Genomic DNA, 19,694 nt, shown 5'->3' with positions numbered 1-19,694 from the left:
ATTTTGAGAGCTCTTTGAAGTTTAAGCATAGATTATACTTCTGTAACTATCCCAATTCTTTTTTCATCACTCTACCACTTGAATAAGGAAAGTTTGGGTTTTTTTATTTCACTCGCTCAGAAATTTTACTACATTCTATTGATTTATAAAATTTATTAATTTGAAATCAGCACGGGATTTTTAACGCATGTACTACACTGTTCGTTATACCATGAACAATTGTAATGATAAAATATCAGAAGTGATTGCATTACAAAAAGTGCTGTTTCATTTACCATGCATTTATTCCAACAATTTAAACATATTCATGCTCAACATTAAGATTAGGGAATACTTCTGGCCAATCTAACCTTTAAAATAGTCATATTACCAGTCTATGTGATCCCTAATATATACAGTTTCAAAGTATACAAGACATGTGATCATTATATTGTTAAATTACCCTTAACCCTTTTAGTGCTATCCTTCTTCCCGGGGTATAGTTGAAAAATGCGGAGGGTATTTTAATGAAATGCAGCAACTAGGAAAAATAAACATTATGTAGTTAATTTTTTAGATATCTTTAGGTGGTTTTTTTAATTAATGAGATTAAATTTGACAATAATCACAACATTTTTATACGTTTACAGATACATAAGTTTTTATATTTCAATGTTCTCAAATTTAACAACGATAACATAAAAGCCAATATATCGGCACGCCGCACTTTTCAGCCGAGGAGTAAAAGCCGATATATCGGCGCGCCGCACTAAAAGGGTTAAGTTTCATCTGGATTGGGGAAAGGAGATCCTAAAAACTTTGCATTCCTCTATGCCTTGAAGTGTTGATAAATTAGTTTATAATGAAATATTTTGGAATTCAATTTTTTGACAGTTCCCATTGGGTGCAGAGATACAGCCTGTAGAAGTAAATGGAAACAAGTGAATTAAAAAATCAAATATACTATTTGAAAAATCCATTGACTTGACTGGTATTTAACCCCAGACTCGGCACAAGGTGCTCTACCACTTTAGCTACTTAAAAATCATTTTACTAAAAACTATGAAGCAGTATTTACCATTCCTTAATTTAGAAGCACATGTAAATGGTACAAAGGTCATAGACTTAACTTCTTATTTTGAAATTAAGAACTAACTTTCCTTGGGATTATTCCAGAAGAAGAAACATCTTTATTTGCTCAAGCAATTATGTATGCTTCAACATATCTACGATCGGAGGTGTAGTGCCCTGGCTATGGCCCTGAATTAACCCAAGCACAAAAAAGAGATAAAGAGAGGCAAACATGACTTCTAAGGCGACTTTAGAAAAATAATTCAATTTAAAGATGCACAGGTCAGGCGAAAATGTTCCCAGGTCCGGCAGTGCCCTCGCACAAACAAGAAATAAAGAGAGGCAAACATGACGGGCAGAAATCACCTAGCTGAATTTGATTAAGGCTTGTGATGGGCGCAATTGTTTTTTGTGAACGAGTTTGAGCATCCCATCAGGGTCAAACAAACGTTTGGAGTTGCTGATGGGAGTTCTCTCGGGGGCGATTATAATGTGAAGTAGCCAAGGGAGACCTACCCAAAATGGGGATCTATATACACACCACTGCATGCCGTTCAGGTGTTCATTGTTTTTTCTGTGACACTTTGCGGGCAATTTTTATTTTTTTAATTTCAATTTTTTGATTTTTACGTGAATTCTGTTGTTACAGGCATTTGTCGAGCTTTTTTTTTAATAAAATAGAATTACAAAGCTATTGCTTTTCAATCACTATTATCACAAGCCAGTGTCTGCTCACTGAACTGTTCATTTTTGGTCCAGATATGTGTAATAACTTGTAACATTCCTCACCCATTGCTATGCTTTGTTCTCTTATCTATCTTTCTTCCTTCATGTGTAATCTTTTCTTTCTTTTCAGATAATGAAATTGATTTTTACCCTACTGGGTTTGCAGTGAGTACAAGAGCTATCAAATATTCCTACCGCAGCTATTTCAAATTCAATTGGATATCATACGTCATGGACTCTTAATTTTCATTTCATCACTCACTGCTCAAACCATCTCATTTAGGAATAATTCTCTTTTTGATAAGATTACAAACATTTCTCAAAACGTGAATATGCTCAATTAGTGAAAATTTTTCTTGAATTTACGGCACTTTTGTGCAATCGGCCATTTATAAAAGTAAATACATAATGCATTAGGTTTACATAATTGTTGGAAAACTAATTACTAGTGAAAAATGTATTCTAAACTTGCAAATCATGATTTGAGTCTCATCTCCCTCTCTCCATCAGTGTTGGTTGGACTAATCAAAGACTAAGATGCGAGAAAACATACAAAATTTACTGACTCAAAAAATTTCAGAAACTACAATTCATTTGCTGGTAGCTGTGAAAATGACTTACTATTTCTTTTAATTTAGACGTTATACAGAGGATAGCATTTTTCTACAACTGTTATACATTATATCTTCTTACGGGCTAGCTAATATTAGCTTTAGCTAAGCCTTGGCAACTAAATTATGGATTAAATGCCTAGGGATCCATCTTTCAAAAACCTTGCCAGGTTGGCCCACTTAAAGCTCACCCATTTAATGAAAATTATGTTTCTCTCCAGATGCCTTTAATTATTTAACAAAACTCAAAGTTTATTTAAAGTTTCAGGTTGAACTTTTCATTTTACGAGTATTATAAACATAATTTGGAATGAAACTCCATTTTTATCGTGGGAACATTAACATTTTTAATTTAAAAATAACTATGTACAGAGAACAGGATTAAATATTGTGTGACTTTCGAGACAGTGTAGCATGTGTAATAAAATAGTGTAACTAACCACAGAACCACAGTGAGATACTTGGAAAATTTGCATCATACTGTCATGTCCTCTTTGTCCCTTCGTCTTCATGTTTCCTTTCTTGCAACCTCATTCATAATTACTTTTCCTTATGGCACAATGTACAAGGTATCTTCTCCATTCTAAAACCTTCCCAATTTGTTACTCATCCGCCGAATATCTCTTGTGCTCCTTTTTTTGTTGGAATTATTTATTACTTCCCTATGCCTTCCCTGGTCTCCCTCAATGTCTACAGCCTTCCACTTTCTTCTCTTTATTACTTCTCTATTTTACACATCATTTCCTCTATGATCTATGGTTTTTTTATCCTTCTGCTATTCATTAATACATTGACTTTTCTTCCCATTCAATATTACAATTATAATCCTCTCTCACAATTTCTCTATTATGTCCTAATCCATTGTCTTCAGTAAACTATTCTTGACTAGTTCCTAGTGTTACCTTCTATTAGCCCTCTTCAAAATTTCTTCATTCCACTTCCTTCCTACCAGCTACTTTATTTTTCTTAGCCTATTGAACCTTACCAAACATATATGCATTCAGCCCTGGCTTGAGATCAAAGCATCCATCTACTTCAGAGAAGCTGCAAAAGTTTTTCACGCCTGTCTTAAACCTTTGTCTTTCCATGACATGATCTATTTCCCTAAACCCTTGAGTCTTTCATCAGTATCAAACCATGTGTTTTATATATGTACATAAATGGCATTTTAACTGAGGCAACATTTTACTGCTTTCTCCCTCAGGTCATTTCTCATTCCGAATCCATAATCCCCATTTACATTTCTATCCCTCATGTCCCCTTCTAGCACCCTCCAGTCCCCCTACACTATTATGTTATCCCTATCAAGGATTTCCCTTATCCACTCATATACCCCATCTACTTACATCTTACTAAATATTCCTTTCACATGTACATCTGGACTACCACAAGGTTTGTGGGATGTGAACATATTTCCACCACAGTAAGTCTTGGCCAAACTTCATGTACATCAAAGCCATGACAATGAATGATGGCAAACTGCAATTGAAGAAAGTTATTACATTTCATTTTTTGATTTTAGTAACCAACCAATGATGATAAGAATGTCTTCTTTTTAACCATCAGTGGCCAAATATGACAAAATGTTTGGATTGAATAAATCATAATATGTATAGTTTTTCCAAGAAATGCTTTAAGTCTAACATGAGTTGATTTTGAACCCTTTTTACTTATGGTATTGTGAGAAAAGAACATCCTCACCTGTATTACCTAAAAACTTCTTTCTCCTTGCTTCAATGTCTCATTACTTAACGGTAATCACTTTAATTTTACCTGAATATATTCAGGGTGGAGAAAATTGTGTCATGAAATTTCAACCTTGGATAGCTGATGCCAGGAGGAACAAAATTACTCATGATGTTTAAGTTGAAAACGCACCTTTTCTAAATACAGAAACTTTGCATCAATTCGTGAGTTTGCCATGTTTCCGGAGTCCCTCAACAACTTATGACTTCAAATGCTCACCGAGTGCTTGGCGCTAAATTTCTGTCATTTAAAAATGGTACGTTTTTGACCTAAAAATCATTAGAAATTCTGGTTCTCAATAGTATAGGCTAACACTTTGTGTAACAATTTTTCTTCATCCTATGCAACATGTACAAGTGCATGCATGAGACAGTATGTACATTTTTTTCTTTTTCCATCTCACAGGCCTTGGCATGTACTTCTACTATGGTATCAAGCACAGTACCTTGGAGGAGGAGGATGGGCAAAACATTGAGCTAACAGTAACGACGGGAGATGACGGCACTGGAGCAGCCGTGGGAGTGAAAGCCCCCGCTACCACCACAGGGGCAGATGCCGCAGGGCAGGCGTATGGTGTCAGCGGTGGTAGCTACACAATGCAGACTGGCGGAGTGGCTGAGACGACAGCAGTGGGATCCACGTCAAACCAGTTCGAGTATGACTACACCAACTACCCCTCATGGGATGATTGAAGGACTAAGATAAGGATCCAAGGCTAGTCCCTGTGCTAAACTAGGGGACCCTGTGATGAGAGAAGGACAAGGACTAACCCTTTCCTTGCCCATCAACCAAGGAAAAACCTTTCTTAAGTATTCTCCCCATTCTCAGTTACACAATCATCTTTCCTGTAAAAATATTTTCGAACTCTCTCCTCTCACTATGCAAACTTACTTCAGTTAACTATTTTTATGAGTCAGGCAGGTAAACGTGGAAAGTAGTGGTGTACCTGTTCACGGTTCTGGAGTTGGAAACCTTATATGTACTGGTGGAGATCATTCATTGGTTTTCCAATCCTTTTGTGAGTGCCATGAAGGATGTGACCAAGTGCAGCTCTATAACCTTTGGGTGGGATAATAAACTGGGTACTCCGTAGAAATATTCCTTTAAATATACTGATGCCAACTCGAGGTTTATCCCTCTTTCTGTAAATCCAGCCTGTCATTTTTTTGGCACAAATTGTGTACCTCCAAAACCTCCCCCAATATTATATTGCTCTCTCTCTCTCTGTACTTGTGTCTTGTTCTGCCGCTACGGGGCTTAACTCATAGTTACCTGGAACAGAATGAGCATAAGGGTATGCTCATGACAGCCATCAAAGCTTAAAGTATATATTGAGATCCTTAAGGATATTTTTTAGCTGCCCTTGATGGTTGTCTCCATATGTAAAGGAATGTAAACATTGGGGGAGCCCATGGAATGACCTGATGCAGCCAACAGGGAATGGAGAGCACTTGGAGGAAAAGCCATCCTTCACTTCAATTTTTCCTGGAAACTTTTTATGCTTTGGAGACTGAGTAGATTAAATTGTATAAGAGGTATGATCTCCATTGTACAGTGATTTGTTAAGAGTTTGCCGGATGAGTGAAGTTAGTGGAATGTTGTGTGGGGGACTGAAGTTTTCTATATTTTTTTTTTCATTTTTGTAATGGCTAGAGGCAAAGCAAGAGGTAGGTGGTACACTGATTACCATCCCTCCCATTTGTTTATTTGGGACCTCTCAAAAACCTCTAAACGGTGCTCCCCTGTCTTGAGCAAGAACATTGAAGATGGTATGACCTACATTTAGGTGGCTGCCAAGGGAATACCCTCTTTTATTTCCTGCTGGTGTTTCGATTCAATTATTATTGTGTTTATCATATTTGGCTCATAGGACCCTTCAAAGGAAAAAAAGGTCAAAGTGAGAAAGAGAATTCTTTAAGGTGGACTGATTATAGGAACATGTTTTTTTGTCGGCTAATCCCTTCCATCATTGCCTTAATGTTTTATTATGCCAAAAAGTTCATTACTGACCACTTTCCTGGGGAATTAAATTGTCGAAAGGTGCCATCTATTTAATAATTTCTGTCATTTATTTTTGAGAATTATGTTAAGTACATCTTGCCGCGACAAAATTAAATGCCATTCCTTAATGATGAAATATCTTTTCCTCCCCAGCCAAGTGGTCAAGTAATTATCCTCTTTAACTCTTTTCGTGGTTTACTTTTAGTTTCCCATGGGCCAGTGAAAAATGTTTTTGGGTTGCAATTATGTTGCCAATGCTGATTTCTTCTTTAAGTTTCATAATTTGACATAAAAGAGCCGATATACGGAAATTTATTTTCAAGCAGAAATAGGGTGAAAAACAAAGAGGCCACCATGAACGTTGTGGATTAAATGCTATAATTTTATTGGCAGATACACACAAGGAATTATTTTGCTTGTGCTTTGTTACACCACTTTCTGTTCCTCGTGGAAAAGTAAAATCAACATATATTAAAATTGAGGCATTCAATGAGTCAAAATATTATTTATTGAAATGGGACTTTAGAAAAAAATCTAGCCACCCACCCTTTTCAATGTAACAGGATTATTTATAATTTACAAATTTCATGCTTCATTTTAACTCCAAGAAAGCCAGGCTTATTTTCTTTTTTATCTGCCAGGAAATAAGAAAGTCACACTAAATACACCTACTCTTGAAATATGATCTTTTCGTCTACTAGCCATAGTATTTGCATTTACCTGCTAAAAAGGTGGCTACAATTGACACTTGTGTCATTAAACCTATAGCCTAAGGGAACCCAAGAGTCTAGGTAATGAGAGTCTGTGTCTTTTGTGACCTGGATAAGGCCCTAGGCTCTTTTCTATGTGCCCTTATTTTCTAATTTTAATCAACCATTATGCCATAGTTAATCTTCTGTGGGAAATGAACTGATTGAACATGAAGGCTACAATTTTATTATTGAAAATGGTGACAGAAATAATGGATGTTAAGTTTAAGCTACATGAGATGTTTTTGACCATGAAGAGTGGATATGAAAGTTTGGGTTGGCCAAGCTGACTGATCACGTTAAAAGCTTTTTTTCTGCATGATACATGTCCAAAAGTTTGATGCACTCTTCGTTAATCTTGAAGTAGAATCTTGGAACAACCCATTTTAGTCTGAAGCTAAAAATGTCTTCTTACTTCTCACTCTTCCTTTGAGAGTACACTTGCGGGGACCTTTCTTTTAGCTTGATTGGTGAGATAATTGGAGGATTGCAAATAATTAATTATAGATAATATTTTGAAAGCGATCAAATATTAGCAATAATATAATTTCTTGTTGTAAAGTAACTCAAGAATATGACCAGGAAATCATTTAGTCTTGAATTTTTAAAAAATCACTTTGAAAAAAATCTAATTGTTGGGTTTTCTTTGCACATGTGGGTGATGTTCATACCGCATGTGATTGGTTAGAGTTTTTCCTTGTAATAAAGAAAGAAGGCATGAAATGTGATCACTGTACAACATGTTGAAGTAATCCATTTACTTAAATTTCTCAGCCATTAGTGAATAACTTAACCGTGCTTCAGCACTACTGAGTTTTTATTCAAGTGCAGCCAATTTCTCAAATGAGAGCCATCTATTTTAGAAATGCTGCATGATACTTGATTTAATCTTGGTTTTAGAAGCAAAAAGTACACCACCCCTATCACCATAATCACAGAATTGAAGATTCCAGTTTATAATAAATAAACCAACATTCTTTAGAATATACCTATTTATTTTATAATCATGGATGAAATTCTTACTCACATAGTATGTGCAGGTTTAATGATAATATCCAACAGCATGAGAGTGGTTGATGATTCCATTGAGATGTAATGTCATGAGATTGGCCACTCAAATGTCTTAGATTTGCTACCTTTGCCAACATAAAGACAGTACACCAATAGCCTATATTGCTGTTATTGATCTGGAGAAACTATGAGTAGCTATGTAATTTGTCTTGTACGTGGCAGCCAAATCATGAAATAATATTGTTTCCGACTGGTTAAATTTTTATTTGCCAGCTACCTCAGTATTTGCTGATGCGTATCTACCAGTTATTAGGGTGTCAATCCTGTAATGATATAACTGCCCAGAGAAGTTGAAAGAAACATTACAAAGGTGTGAGCTATGAAAAGTCACCTCGACTTATTAAAAACTTCAGGTGATGCTACTATTTTTCAGTCTCTTGATTGCTACTTACACAATGGTGATTTCTACATGCATATCATATTATTTTATAAGTCACATCAACATATGTCAGTATTATTTTTTGTAAGTTGCTCAAAAGTGTCCTTCATATGACATATGATGGAATACTCACACATATTTATAAGTACATAAAGTAGCTGTAGAAGTTTGAGTGAGGAAATTTTGGGGTGTGCGGGATTTATTGAGTTAGTTTCCGTGACAGTCTTTGCTTATGATGTCACTTGCATTCGGCATGTATTATATGTAGTCATATTTGCTGCAGTAAAGCGCCCAGTTCCTTTCATTCAGGAGGATAATGGACATTAATTTATCACATACTCAGTGAGAAACTTCAATAGATGTAACTGAGGAAAATTTCATAACTTTTTCCTCTTGTATATACACGACATCCCATAAAAAATGTTTTGCTACAGAGAAAGGATATCAGCAAATGAATGCTAGTATTACTGGGTAACTTATATGATTTGAGTGAATGCCTCATTTAAACAAGTTTTAACGCCTTTAAAATTCCAAAGCGCTTCCAATTAATGTGAAGAGTTAATTTCTTTGCTCCCTTGTGAAACACATTATTCAAGGCTAAATGAGTCAAGCAATAATAACTTGGTTATATAAATAATATGTTACTTATTCAGTGTTACCATTAGTTCTAGAAATTAAAATTTGATTTCACAATCAAACCTCCCTTCCATTACACTCGGTAAAAATGAATAAATGGGAACATGATGATTTTGGATATTGTATTTTTAGAACTCATTATAGAAAATTTTCCGTTTCATAATTTAAGAGTTGAATGCTGGGAATGGTGTCAAAAGATGCTTTTCATTAGAAGAGTGGAATGTCTCGGTTATTTTTTTCCTAGACTACACAGAATTATATGACTACCTATAGACCAAAATACATACTTGGGAATAAATGACCGTATTCATTGAAGCAGCACAAGTTGCCTAAATCATTTTTTTTTAATCCTACAATACCAAAGTAAATAATTCACCTACTACATAGAAAGAAGCTTATTCAAGATAAGAGGAGGGTGATATTTTTTTATTTTCCACCGAAAAATTCATTTTTGATAAATATCCAAAGCTCATAGTCATTCAAATACTTAATTGGAAATAATTAAGCCCAGTCTAAAAATGACAAAAAGCTTGCATGTATGTACCTACAAGAAAGTTATGGAAAGGATCTTTTCCTAAGATCTACCTAATATTGCCTAAAATAATGTTTGAGCTCACAAGATTGATACAGATAGCAAAAAGTAATTCCCCGCCCTTTTAAAATGCCTCTTTCATTTATGTATGTAAACTCAGGAGGGTTTCTTTTCATACATTATGAATCAATTGGTGTGACTGACAAGGAGAATCATGTTCCCACAAGCAAACAAATGGCATTTGCTTCGTCAAGTTCAAATTTATAGGAAATTAGTCTACTCCAATATTTTACGATAAGATGAAAGTATCTTGAACTCATTATGCTTAATATGTATGGATGTGTGTTATTCTGAATATTTGGTGTGTTATTTTTCTAAGTTTTAACTGAAGAAAGGTTTCCCACTTTAGACTCAGAAAGTTTAAGAGGGGGAGATTTTTCCTACGTTTCTTGTGAGCAGTATGGATCAAAAGATGATATATTTGTGCAGAAGTCCTCAAGTTGTAATTCAAGGGAATCCCAGGAAGGAAAACCTCTCGTAATGGCAATCTGTGTTCCAACACATAACAATACTCAGAGGCCCCAATAAACATTGATTAATTCCTAAGATAAAAGGCTCCAAGCAATCCATCAAAAATTACACACTCAAATTTCAAACCCTTGAAAATCAATATTGTGCAGTGATTGATTATGCCTTACGAGTATATGTGCAGCTGATGGCAAAAAACATTGTTTTCAATTACCCAATGTTTAAATTGTCATTGCCATTCCATCCTGTTCTCTACCTGAAGCAACTGTGAGAAGACTATATTTACATAAATCAGTGTTACTTGGCTATCTTTCCTAATCGTCTTGTAGTGTAAATGTGGCACACCCATTCTCTTCGGGTCAAATCATATAGCACAAATCATAAACTCATTTCCATAAACATACTTCCTATATCTCATTTTTGTGTGATATTGGCCAGTGCCCCATTGGATGCACAGCAGTCACATTTCAGCTGGGTGGAAAAGCTCTACATAGAAAAGTTATGTTAAATATAATAGGAAATGACATCCTGTTATGAAATAATTCACATTATTAAGGCCATTTTTAGCACTAAATTATAGTTTTCAACAAATTAATTCCTCTAACATCACAGGATAGAATCTTATTATCATACCAATACATTCCTACTTAGCATTGAATCATGGCAGTGGTCTGTTGTTGTGGTTCTTCATCTGATTGCTTTCATTTCCAAAAAATATTCCCTTTCAAGCCAGCAACATCTTTTCATAATCAATAGGAAATTAACCACTCTTTATATGTATGATTCTTTGACTTCATAAGCTCATTTCAGGTATCAATATTTTTTGAATCTACCATTAGGACTCGAAACAAACATGAAGATTGTGTTACCAAACTCACCTTTAGAAAGTGTGAAGAGTACAATTATGCTACAGTAAAAATTCAAGCCCTTAAAATGGCATGTACACAATATATGTTCCTTTCCTTTTCTCATTCCCATGAAAATGATAGTACATATGCTCAAAAGGCAGTATTAAGAGTTTATACCACTCTAAAACCCATATGCATAGTAATATCCCAGGATTAAGCATAAAAGAAGCAGTAAAAATTACCAATAAATTCAAATTAACTCCATATTATTAAACTTAATGCCATGTTCTTTTCTAAAATTAATATTTGATGCCTTTCCTAGTCCATTAAGTGAATAAAAAATTAATAACTGCTGGCATCTGGTGGGAACACCATAGTCCAAAATAATCATATTGGATGAACACAAACATGAAACAATTACTAATTCAATCAGGGAAGATCATACTTATTTCCATAATACTCTCCTCTAATCTTTATATTCTTTCTCCCCCATAAAACTATGTGTATGTGTCACTATTGAAACTTTAACAATACCTATGTATATTCTGTGTGGCGTCCGAATACATGTCCTTCATTTCAAACTTCCTGTTATGTCAGCAGATCATGCTAACAATGTGGTGTACATTTATCTAGTTGTGAAAACTGAGTGTGATTCATTCTACCTGTGAGATATTCATTCATGTGAGAAAGTGTGCGAATTTCAATGAATGAAAGAATGAGATGAGTGAATGATGATGAAGCGCATCAAAGATATAAAAAAATATATATACATACTTGCATAAACATATATATATTCATACATATATAAATATATATAAAGCTGTGATGTTCTCATTAACGGAAGACTCTTTACACTTAACGAAAAATAGGAATGATAACATGTCATTAATTGCCTTCACAAGAGTATTCCAACTTTTTTTATTGCAAGTAAATTACCCGTGAATAAAAAAACACCAATCAGCGTCGTTACGGGAGAATCATAAGGTTTTATGAAAAGTGAGACCCAAAAGTGAATGTAATGTATGGGAAATGGTTCTGGTTACTGCAGTACATATTGGATATGGATTCTTACAAAAATTGTATTGTTGTATAGAATTTTCTTCCGTTTTTATGAGCAATATGATTGTGATATTCATGTGCATTTTTTCAAATATAAAGTAGAAGACACTCATGTTAAATACATTTTTCTGAAGTAATAAAAATAATATTGACAGGCATTATAAGAAAATATATGTATATATATATTGAAGGAAATCCAAGGTAAAAACAAAGCTCCAGTCTCTAGTGGCTGTGCAAAAAAATCACCTGTGAATATCTCATTAATGATAAAATTATATGAAATCACATGCATATTGTGTATATATTCCCTCAGATCATTAAAAATGTCTTTTATGCAATAAGGGGATTATCAACGTACGTTATCTATGTATGTACTTATAGCCTCAAGTTTGATGTCCATTTAAAGCTGATGTGGCCATCTGATAATCCATTCCTTTGTTTATATGATAATCATCCAGTTTTCTAAAACTGTACATATTACCTAACTTAAAAAGCTACTCACACACTAATGACATGAATGGAACCGATTTCACATTCATTAGCATACTCCACCTGTAAAAATTTAAACACAAATGAAACAAATCTTGAATGCTTTGAAGTACGTCAGTGCCTAAAAATAAATGCTGTGTGGAAAGTTTTTGAGAAAAAAATGTAATAAAATGAGGCATTGTGTATTGGAAGTCTTAATTGGTAATCACCACAAAATGGAAATTTTGAAACAAAAGTTTGGCAGACTCTTAAAGAATATTTAAGATAATTGTAAATGAAGAGGATGGCATTGTTGTGTGGCTATTTTTTGTATTTGAGGATGATGTGGATAGAAGAAAAACATTTTATTTTCAATTTCTGTGTGAGTGATGATGTTTGAGTATAATTTTTATCAAAGAGGCCTCGGGTAAGTTTCATACACAATCTTTTGTGAGTAAAACTTCTCAGGCAATGGTTCTCTAACTCCTAAATGTGAAATAAAAAAAAACAGGCAACCTTTTGCCGTTTTTGCATTTAAGAAATAAACTAATAAGGGTTTGATGGCGTTTCTCTCTGTGAGGCTGAAGCCCTCTATGGTTCATAATGTTCTGTAATTGAAGAGGAACTCAAATGGCCATTGGTTCAAAGCTCACAGTCACTGAATAAACATGGGAACATTTATGAAGAAAACACCATTTTGTTGATGGAATGTTCAGGATTCTTTGAAATAATGTTGTTGATTTTTCATTGTTGCATGGTTTCCATTATTTATTGAAACATAAAAAGTGGAACACTATTAACCATTATGATAACAAACAGCTAGATGGAAATATAACGTTTACGCATGCTTTCGTGTTTCATTTCCAACCCTATACATATGTACTGTGGTTATGGTATTCACAAGATTGAATATTTACTGCCCTTTAGCACCTTGGGTAGGACTTACTATATTTGCATAAATACATATATGAAACGCAAATCAGATGATTGCAGTGAGATGGAAGCTAGTAGAAGCTGAAAATCAGAGGGTAAAAATGTGGCCTAACATGGACTTGAATTGATCTATTAGTTGCACAATTAGGTTTACTTTTTTATTTTAATATAAAATAAAATGGTACGCATACAGCAATTTCAATTTAAAGTGTACTCAAAATAATGACAAACGAAGTAAAGGAGGGGCAAAAAAAATCAAAAAGTAGCACCATAACAAACTTATGTGATATCCATGTGCTGAATATTGACTAAAATTTAATATTATTCAGAAAACATAAGGTAATGCCAAGTCAGTAAACTTTTTACTGGTTATAAAAAGGGGTCGCACACAACCAAAAGAGAATTTATTAGGGATGACATAATAATTAACCAATCCAGGCATGGGCATGTGGAGTAGTGAGTCTGAGTAAAACGAGAAGGTACCTATATGTTAGTCAAGGAACAAATATCAGGATTGTGAATGCAGGACTTAAGGGCATTATAAATTAATTATACGTCCATTTTAATTCTAAGCCAGGAGAGATAATTGATTGACACGGAAAATAATATTGCATCTGAGGATGCCTTACAGTGATTTATACTTCTGTATTTCACAATTTTTGCTGAGAAAGTTGTACTAACACTGACTAAGGGAGCTGTGTTGATTAGGGAGAGAAAGTGGGATGTAAAGTACGTGAAAGACGTTCAGGATGATCCTTCCACAAACCCAGGAAACAGCTTGAAGCTGTGAGAGGCAACAGTAGTTAGGAGACACGATATTCCAGGCCTAATTTATGAATGGGAAGTGCATTTGCCACTTACCATTGGGAAAGAAATATCCCAAAGGAAAATCAACAATTTAAAAGGGAGGGTTGTAGGAACCCATAGGAACAGAGCGCAGTTGCCCACTGATACTCTTGAGAGATTACCTCAAATGAGCAGCTGAGGTCATTACAGGAAGCCTTCAACAATGCAGGGAAGGCTTTACCAGGTCTATTATGAATACTGCAGCGTTTCCAGGAGCCTCAAAACAAACAGTGTCATGGGACTCTTGGTTAAAGTCAAAAATGTTTCAACCTGGGATAATTATGCTGGAAGGAACTGAGGAAATAAGAAAATCCAATGTTGTCATGTCTTAGATAGCATGAAGACTGATAAGCCTATTGATGTAATGACCAATGAAGCTACGTTCTGCAGTTGTGTATGTACTACGCTTCAAAACACGTAAACAGAGCGGCCTCGAGGCATTTGAGCCCACCTCCAACTGTGAAAATGATACCAGAAAAGGTAGAGGAAGCAGAAGATTAGTCCAGTGAATAAAGATAAAGTAAAAGAACTGTATACAGTATACTGAACTGTATATTTCATGTGATAAGAGTGATTTTTACATGTGTCTGAAAATGTATTTTGGTCGAAACTCGTCAAATGTGCATTTTTGAACATTTATAGAAAAAAAAGTTTTCAGGTGAAAATCATTTTGATAAAATTTTTGAAAAGTATAGCAGCATGTCTATAGCCTCTAAAAATGTTACTAGTTTTGCTCATTTGGTTTAGGTTTTCCAGGGGCACAAATATGTTAGTTTTCAATAATTTGACTGGTGGGCAGAATTTTTCTGAGTGCCTCATTGACTTCAAACACTCACACATATCCACAGGGGAGAATGACGCCTTGGTAGCTTAACTGGCTAAAGCACTCGACCAGAAATCGAGGGATTCAGGTTCGAATTGGTACTCTGTGGATTTTTCACACAATTAGTTCATTGCGGGTGACTCCGTAAAAGTTATCACCGTGGCTAGTCCCGGGATACTAAAATAAAAAATAGTAAGGCTATAAGTCAAGAAGTCTGTTATTTTTAACGCTAAAATTTTGTTTAAAAATTGCTTACACACAGAACAAAATGAAGAATTCATTTCAAAGTAGAAAAAAATTGTAGTATGCAGCAAAATATATCATTGAAAAAACTATTGAAAATATAACAACTTCGCAATGGATATCTGTGGTGAGGATGATCATAAATGAGTGGGAGGGTCGGGCTTTATTACATGGGAAGTGGCCCTGGAAGATCTGGCTTAATTAGGCCAGGCCTGAGTGCATCCTACAATAGCTACCTCAGGGGTCACTTCCCTTCCCTCGCTATGGCTAGAGCCGACGTCGGCTGATCTGGGTTGAAAAATCTGCAACAGCTTTTCCCGACGTCAGGTGTCATGGGTTTGAAAATTCCTGTCGGCACCACCCGATGTCCGGCGCAAAAGGATTAATGAAGAGAAATGGCTGGTAAATACGTAACCTAACTAAAATAGAACAGAAAATTCCACAGGAATAGCAAAGATATATAGGAGTATTCCATGTCATAAACCTGAAGAAAACAATGTGTTTTGAGATACGTCAAATAGGCAAAAGGATGAGTAACCATTAACATTTGATATACCATCAAATAGAACAGTGGATATTAAAGGTGCTACGACAGTAATCGTAGCACCTTTACGATACGATACGGCTTACGATAACTAGAAGGACAAATATACAGTTATTCTTTGGTGCTGAACTGATGGTAGAAAATGTCCTACTTAGTTAGTTTTTAATGAAAAAAGCTACCTATATGTGGATTTCTCAATGAAATTTGTGGTAAACTTCATTTCAAAGGATGAATGCATGGTGGGTGTATTATGCCGTATCAACAAAGGTTTGGTTCAGGCACCCAGACAGGCTTCTACAAAAATCATCTTTATAAGTGAGATAACATTTTACGGTCTACATTACATAATCAGCCAAAATGCTTGCTACTGCACTTGAGACACATTATGCTGTGTTTCCTGTTGGATTGTCTTCTCAATTTCAGACTCTCAATACTTCTATGCTTAAAATGCTTGAGGGATTTATCTACGAGGCTGGATTAAGTGGGGCCGCCAACTCTTCATGAGAAGCCAACAGGAAGATTGAAACTGCCATCAATTTCTAGTGTTTGTGAAAGGGTTAAAAAGTCATGGCAGAGAATTAAAAGTAATACTATTGTGAAGCCTATTAAAAATGTGGAAAGAGCCAATGCACTACATTGAAGTGAACAAGGCAATGTGTATGAGGAAAGTGACACAAATAACCACAGCGAAAGTAACGGCATTAGCGATTTTAGCAGCACTGATGATAAATTTTTGAGCAAAATGGGGTATTCACAAAATATTAGTAGCAGAAGTGATCGTGGAAGAGATATTTTCATTTCTGAAATTTAAAATAAATGCACAGAATATTTCACAATGTAGCGTATGTTGTCTGTACCATGGTAAAGAGCTAATTCACGACTAATGACCACAAAATAACAAATTTAACGTATAACAACAAAGATAATAAAATAACATTATTATTAAATTAATTACCAACGATTTTTTTCTCAGTTCCGATAGAAAATCACATCGCGGTATCCGGAGCTTGACATTGTTCGCTAAAAAATAAGAAAGTAATATCAAGAATAATAATAAGCAAAGGAGAAAAACAAAAATATATCCACAGGTCGGAAAACCACATAAGGCTTACCACGGGTCAAGGTAATAGGTAAGATCTATGGCACAGCCAGCTCCTACCAATATCAATTTTAGTGAATGATAAGATTTTTTACAAGAAAATTATCGTCTTCTTCATAAATCAGGCACTTTACCGGCTCCTCCTTACACATTTCCGGATACGTTACTGATATTTTCACAATAATTTGAAAAATGGCGCACCCAAACTTAATGCGCATGAAGACTTCCGTTTCGTTCTTGTTATCAATCTGTTTTCTTTTGAAAGTTTACGTTGTGTTTGAAAATGATGCTTAGCATCTGGGTGATGTTTGTTGAGTACATATTTCTAAAATTCACGTTCCAAGATCCTAGTCACTGATTATTGTTTGCTGTGACTATGGAGAGAGATGGACTGCCGCATTTGTTCATTAGCAAGCTCGGTTAGAAATGAAATATTTTGGTTATTTGGCATATCCCTATTCTGTCTAGTTAATTCAGTGAGTTATTCAGGGAAATCTTTCCTTTCAGGTCATGATATCGAAGAAATTAGGCTTCGGGCATTGAATCACCTTACGTTTAAGCTGGAGCATGGCTTAATTTCTCACCATGAGCTCGCTTTAATTCCGGACCTCATTTTACACCTTCTGAAGTGGTTTGAATTTGAACCTTTGCGAGAGGAAGAAAAAGTTGCTAATTTGCTATTAGCCCTTTTAACGGTTGGTAATTACCTAATTAGTATATTATGTCGTATAATTTCAGCCTGGTGTTTTTTTACTCCTTTATTTATTCCATATTTACAGAGTAATGAAGAAGCTAAGGCGTATTGGCACTACTTGGGAGTTGCGAGCCATATACGGAGAGTGAAGGATAGACTTCCGACTAGTGTGAAAGAAACACTGGAGAAAATAAATGACATTTTACTTGATTGTGATAATATTGACACCTCGAAGCATGGAGAAGTTATATCCCCAACCTGTCACAGCAGGTCTGTTGGGTCGGAGGAATTTCCTTTTACAGCCTTCTTTGAAGGGGAAGGCTGTCCAGAGGAGCTTCAGCAGTTAAGGTAATCATAAGCGTAAATGTGGATTGCTCAGATCAACTTTTGTATTTGTATGATTCATTCTGAGCCAATGTGTTTTATTATGGAAGAAGGAGGAGTCTCCTTTTGGTTTGATCGATGGTTTGGTCACTCGATGTGTGCATCACCTTATTTTTCTCTCCTTTCTGTTAAAACCAAAGAATTTAAAAACTCATTTCTGTATTTCTGAGAGTTTGGATGTTCAAATTTTCACTACTTTTCATAGGTTCACATTAGCACAGATCATGGCACCATCTCCATTAATAATTATGATTCTATAATAAATCTGTAGTTATATCTAACCAAATGATTCGAAATAAGGATGTATTCTACTCCGAGCTTGTTTACCCCGAATGAAATTATCTCACTTTTGCTTATAAATATTCCCTTTGCGTGTGTCTCAGTAACCCCTCTTTCTGAACATGTCTTATTCTTAAATCCACTCATCCTGTAGCCGTGAGCTTCATGATACAATCATTAATCAAGCATGAATCTTCGGTTAATAACTTAAACAGCCTTCTTCTCTGGTTGATGATAGTTCTATCATATTAAAAATAAGCTCTTATAAAAAAAATATTTTTAAAAACCAGCCTTTATATTTAGATTACAGGGGATGAGCAACGTTTATATATGACACAAAGCAAAAAAACTCAGTGACCCCGAAAAACCAAAAGTGACGTATTAAAAAAGTCACTATATTTATTAAATTTTCAGTGAATGGTAAGCCCCCTATGTTTCAAAATGCCACCCCTATGCTTTTAAATGCCTACCCCTATGTTAAAAATGCCACGAAACACGAAAATCGACCATTTGGAACTTCTTAGATCAAAAACATGTTTTGGGGGGGGTTGACTGGGGGGTGGTTAAAGGGGGGTTGGAGAGAAAAAGTTATATTTTCATGTATTGTCATCGGAAATGAAGAAGTGTGCAAAATTTCAGCGTTTTTGCTTCACAGGAAGTGAGTCAAATTTGAGTTACAAGATTTGTACCAGACAAACAAACAGACAGGTTGGTGAGTTGATATAAAGACTGTAATAAAGTTCATGTCTGAAATTACACGGTATTGAAGGTCATTTCCATGACGTTCATTGTCATGAGCTAACATCCCATTGTAGGCTAGGCATGAATTTGGAATTGGCTTTGATGCACTGGTCACAAATGAAGTAGATCAGTGTCAATAAATGTAAATGCATACTGCTTCATAAAAATTGCCATTTTCTGATTTTTCTAAACATCCTTCATCCCATATTATATTTCAGTTATCAAGTGGATGATGGGAAGGATAAAATGCGAAGTAGAATCGGTTCTACATCAAAATCAGTCGAGCCACTGCTACCTAGGCAAACACTTTCTCCTGGTGATAGTCATGTGCTTGCATCAGTGGAACATTCACTTACATCTGGGCTGGAAAAGCACATGAAGGAAGTACGTAATGGAAATCCCAAGGAAACCGATGAAACTGGAAATGACCGTGAAGACACACTTATTCGTTGCTGTCAGTTTGTCCATGACGTCATCTTACGTGACTTCCTTCCTGAAGTTTTCCTTCAGCAGCCTGGAATCATAAACGTAAAGTATATTTTGTGTTTTCTTCTTTATTTTCATTATTTCACCATGTGTACAACCTAGATGCTGTAACTCAAAGCGTGAATATATTTTAAGAAGTATCAAGTGAATGATAAATTATGTTAGATCTTAGCAAAGTTAAAATTATCAGTCTGTATTTGGCATCACTTAATTTAAAT

The 19,694-nt window shown here is 35.1% G+C and overlaps 2 protein-coding genes and 1 long non-coding RNA gene across 4 annotated transcripts in view; 2 read left to right on the top strand and 1 right to left on the bottom strand.

The window, feature by feature from the left end:
• LOC124164184 (probable cationic amino acid transporter) overlaps positions 1-13,251 on the top strand; it is a 446,047-nt gene extending 432,796 nt beyond the window's left edge. Inside the window, exon 12 of the mRNA XM_046541392.1 lies at positions 4,539-13,251. Within this exon, the coding sequence (XP_046397348.1) occupies positions 4,539-4,825 (287 nt within the window). The 3' untranslated portion in view covers positions 4,826-13,251. The remainder of the gene's footprint in view (positions 1-4,538) is intronic.
• On the bottom strand, positions 612-7,996 carry LOC124164185. Its single transcript, XR_006865979.1, has 3 exons — positions 7,911-7,996; positions 3,734-3,866; positions 612-898 (listed from the first exon to the last, which is right to left on the bottom strand). It is a non-coding gene; the product is annotated as an uncharacterized LOC124164185 (long non-coding RNA).
• A 3,668-nt stretch (positions 13,252-16,919) lies between the features above and the next one.
• The window catches only part of LOC124164183 (rotatin), a 46,158-nt gene continuing 43,383 nt past the window's right edge, over positions 16,920-19,694 (top strand). For both annotated transcript variants that reach the window (XM_046541391.1, XM_046541390.1), the window contains exons 1-4: positions 16,920-17,311; positions 17,400-17,587; positions 17,672-17,934; positions 19,209-19,518. In XM_046541391.1, the coding sequence (XP_046397347.1) occupies positions 17,269-17,311; positions 17,400-17,587; positions 17,672-17,934; positions 19,209-19,518 (804 nt within the window). In that variant the 5' untranslated portion in view covers positions 16,920-17,268. The remainder of the gene's footprint in view (positions 17,312-17,399; positions 17,588-17,671; positions 17,935-19,208; positions 19,519-19,694) is intronic.

The sequence above is a fragment of the Ischnura elegans genome, chromosome 8, assembly GCF_921293095.1.
Source record: "Ischnura elegans chromosome 8, ioIscEleg1.1, whole genome shotgun sequence".
In the NCBI taxonomy this organism is placed as follows: Eukaryota; Metazoa; Arthropoda; class Insecta; order Odonata; family Coenagrionidae; genus Ischnura; species Ischnura elegans.
The sequence above is the reverse complement of the archived record's forward strand: the minus strand, read 5'-3'. Positions and strand labels throughout refer to the sequence as shown.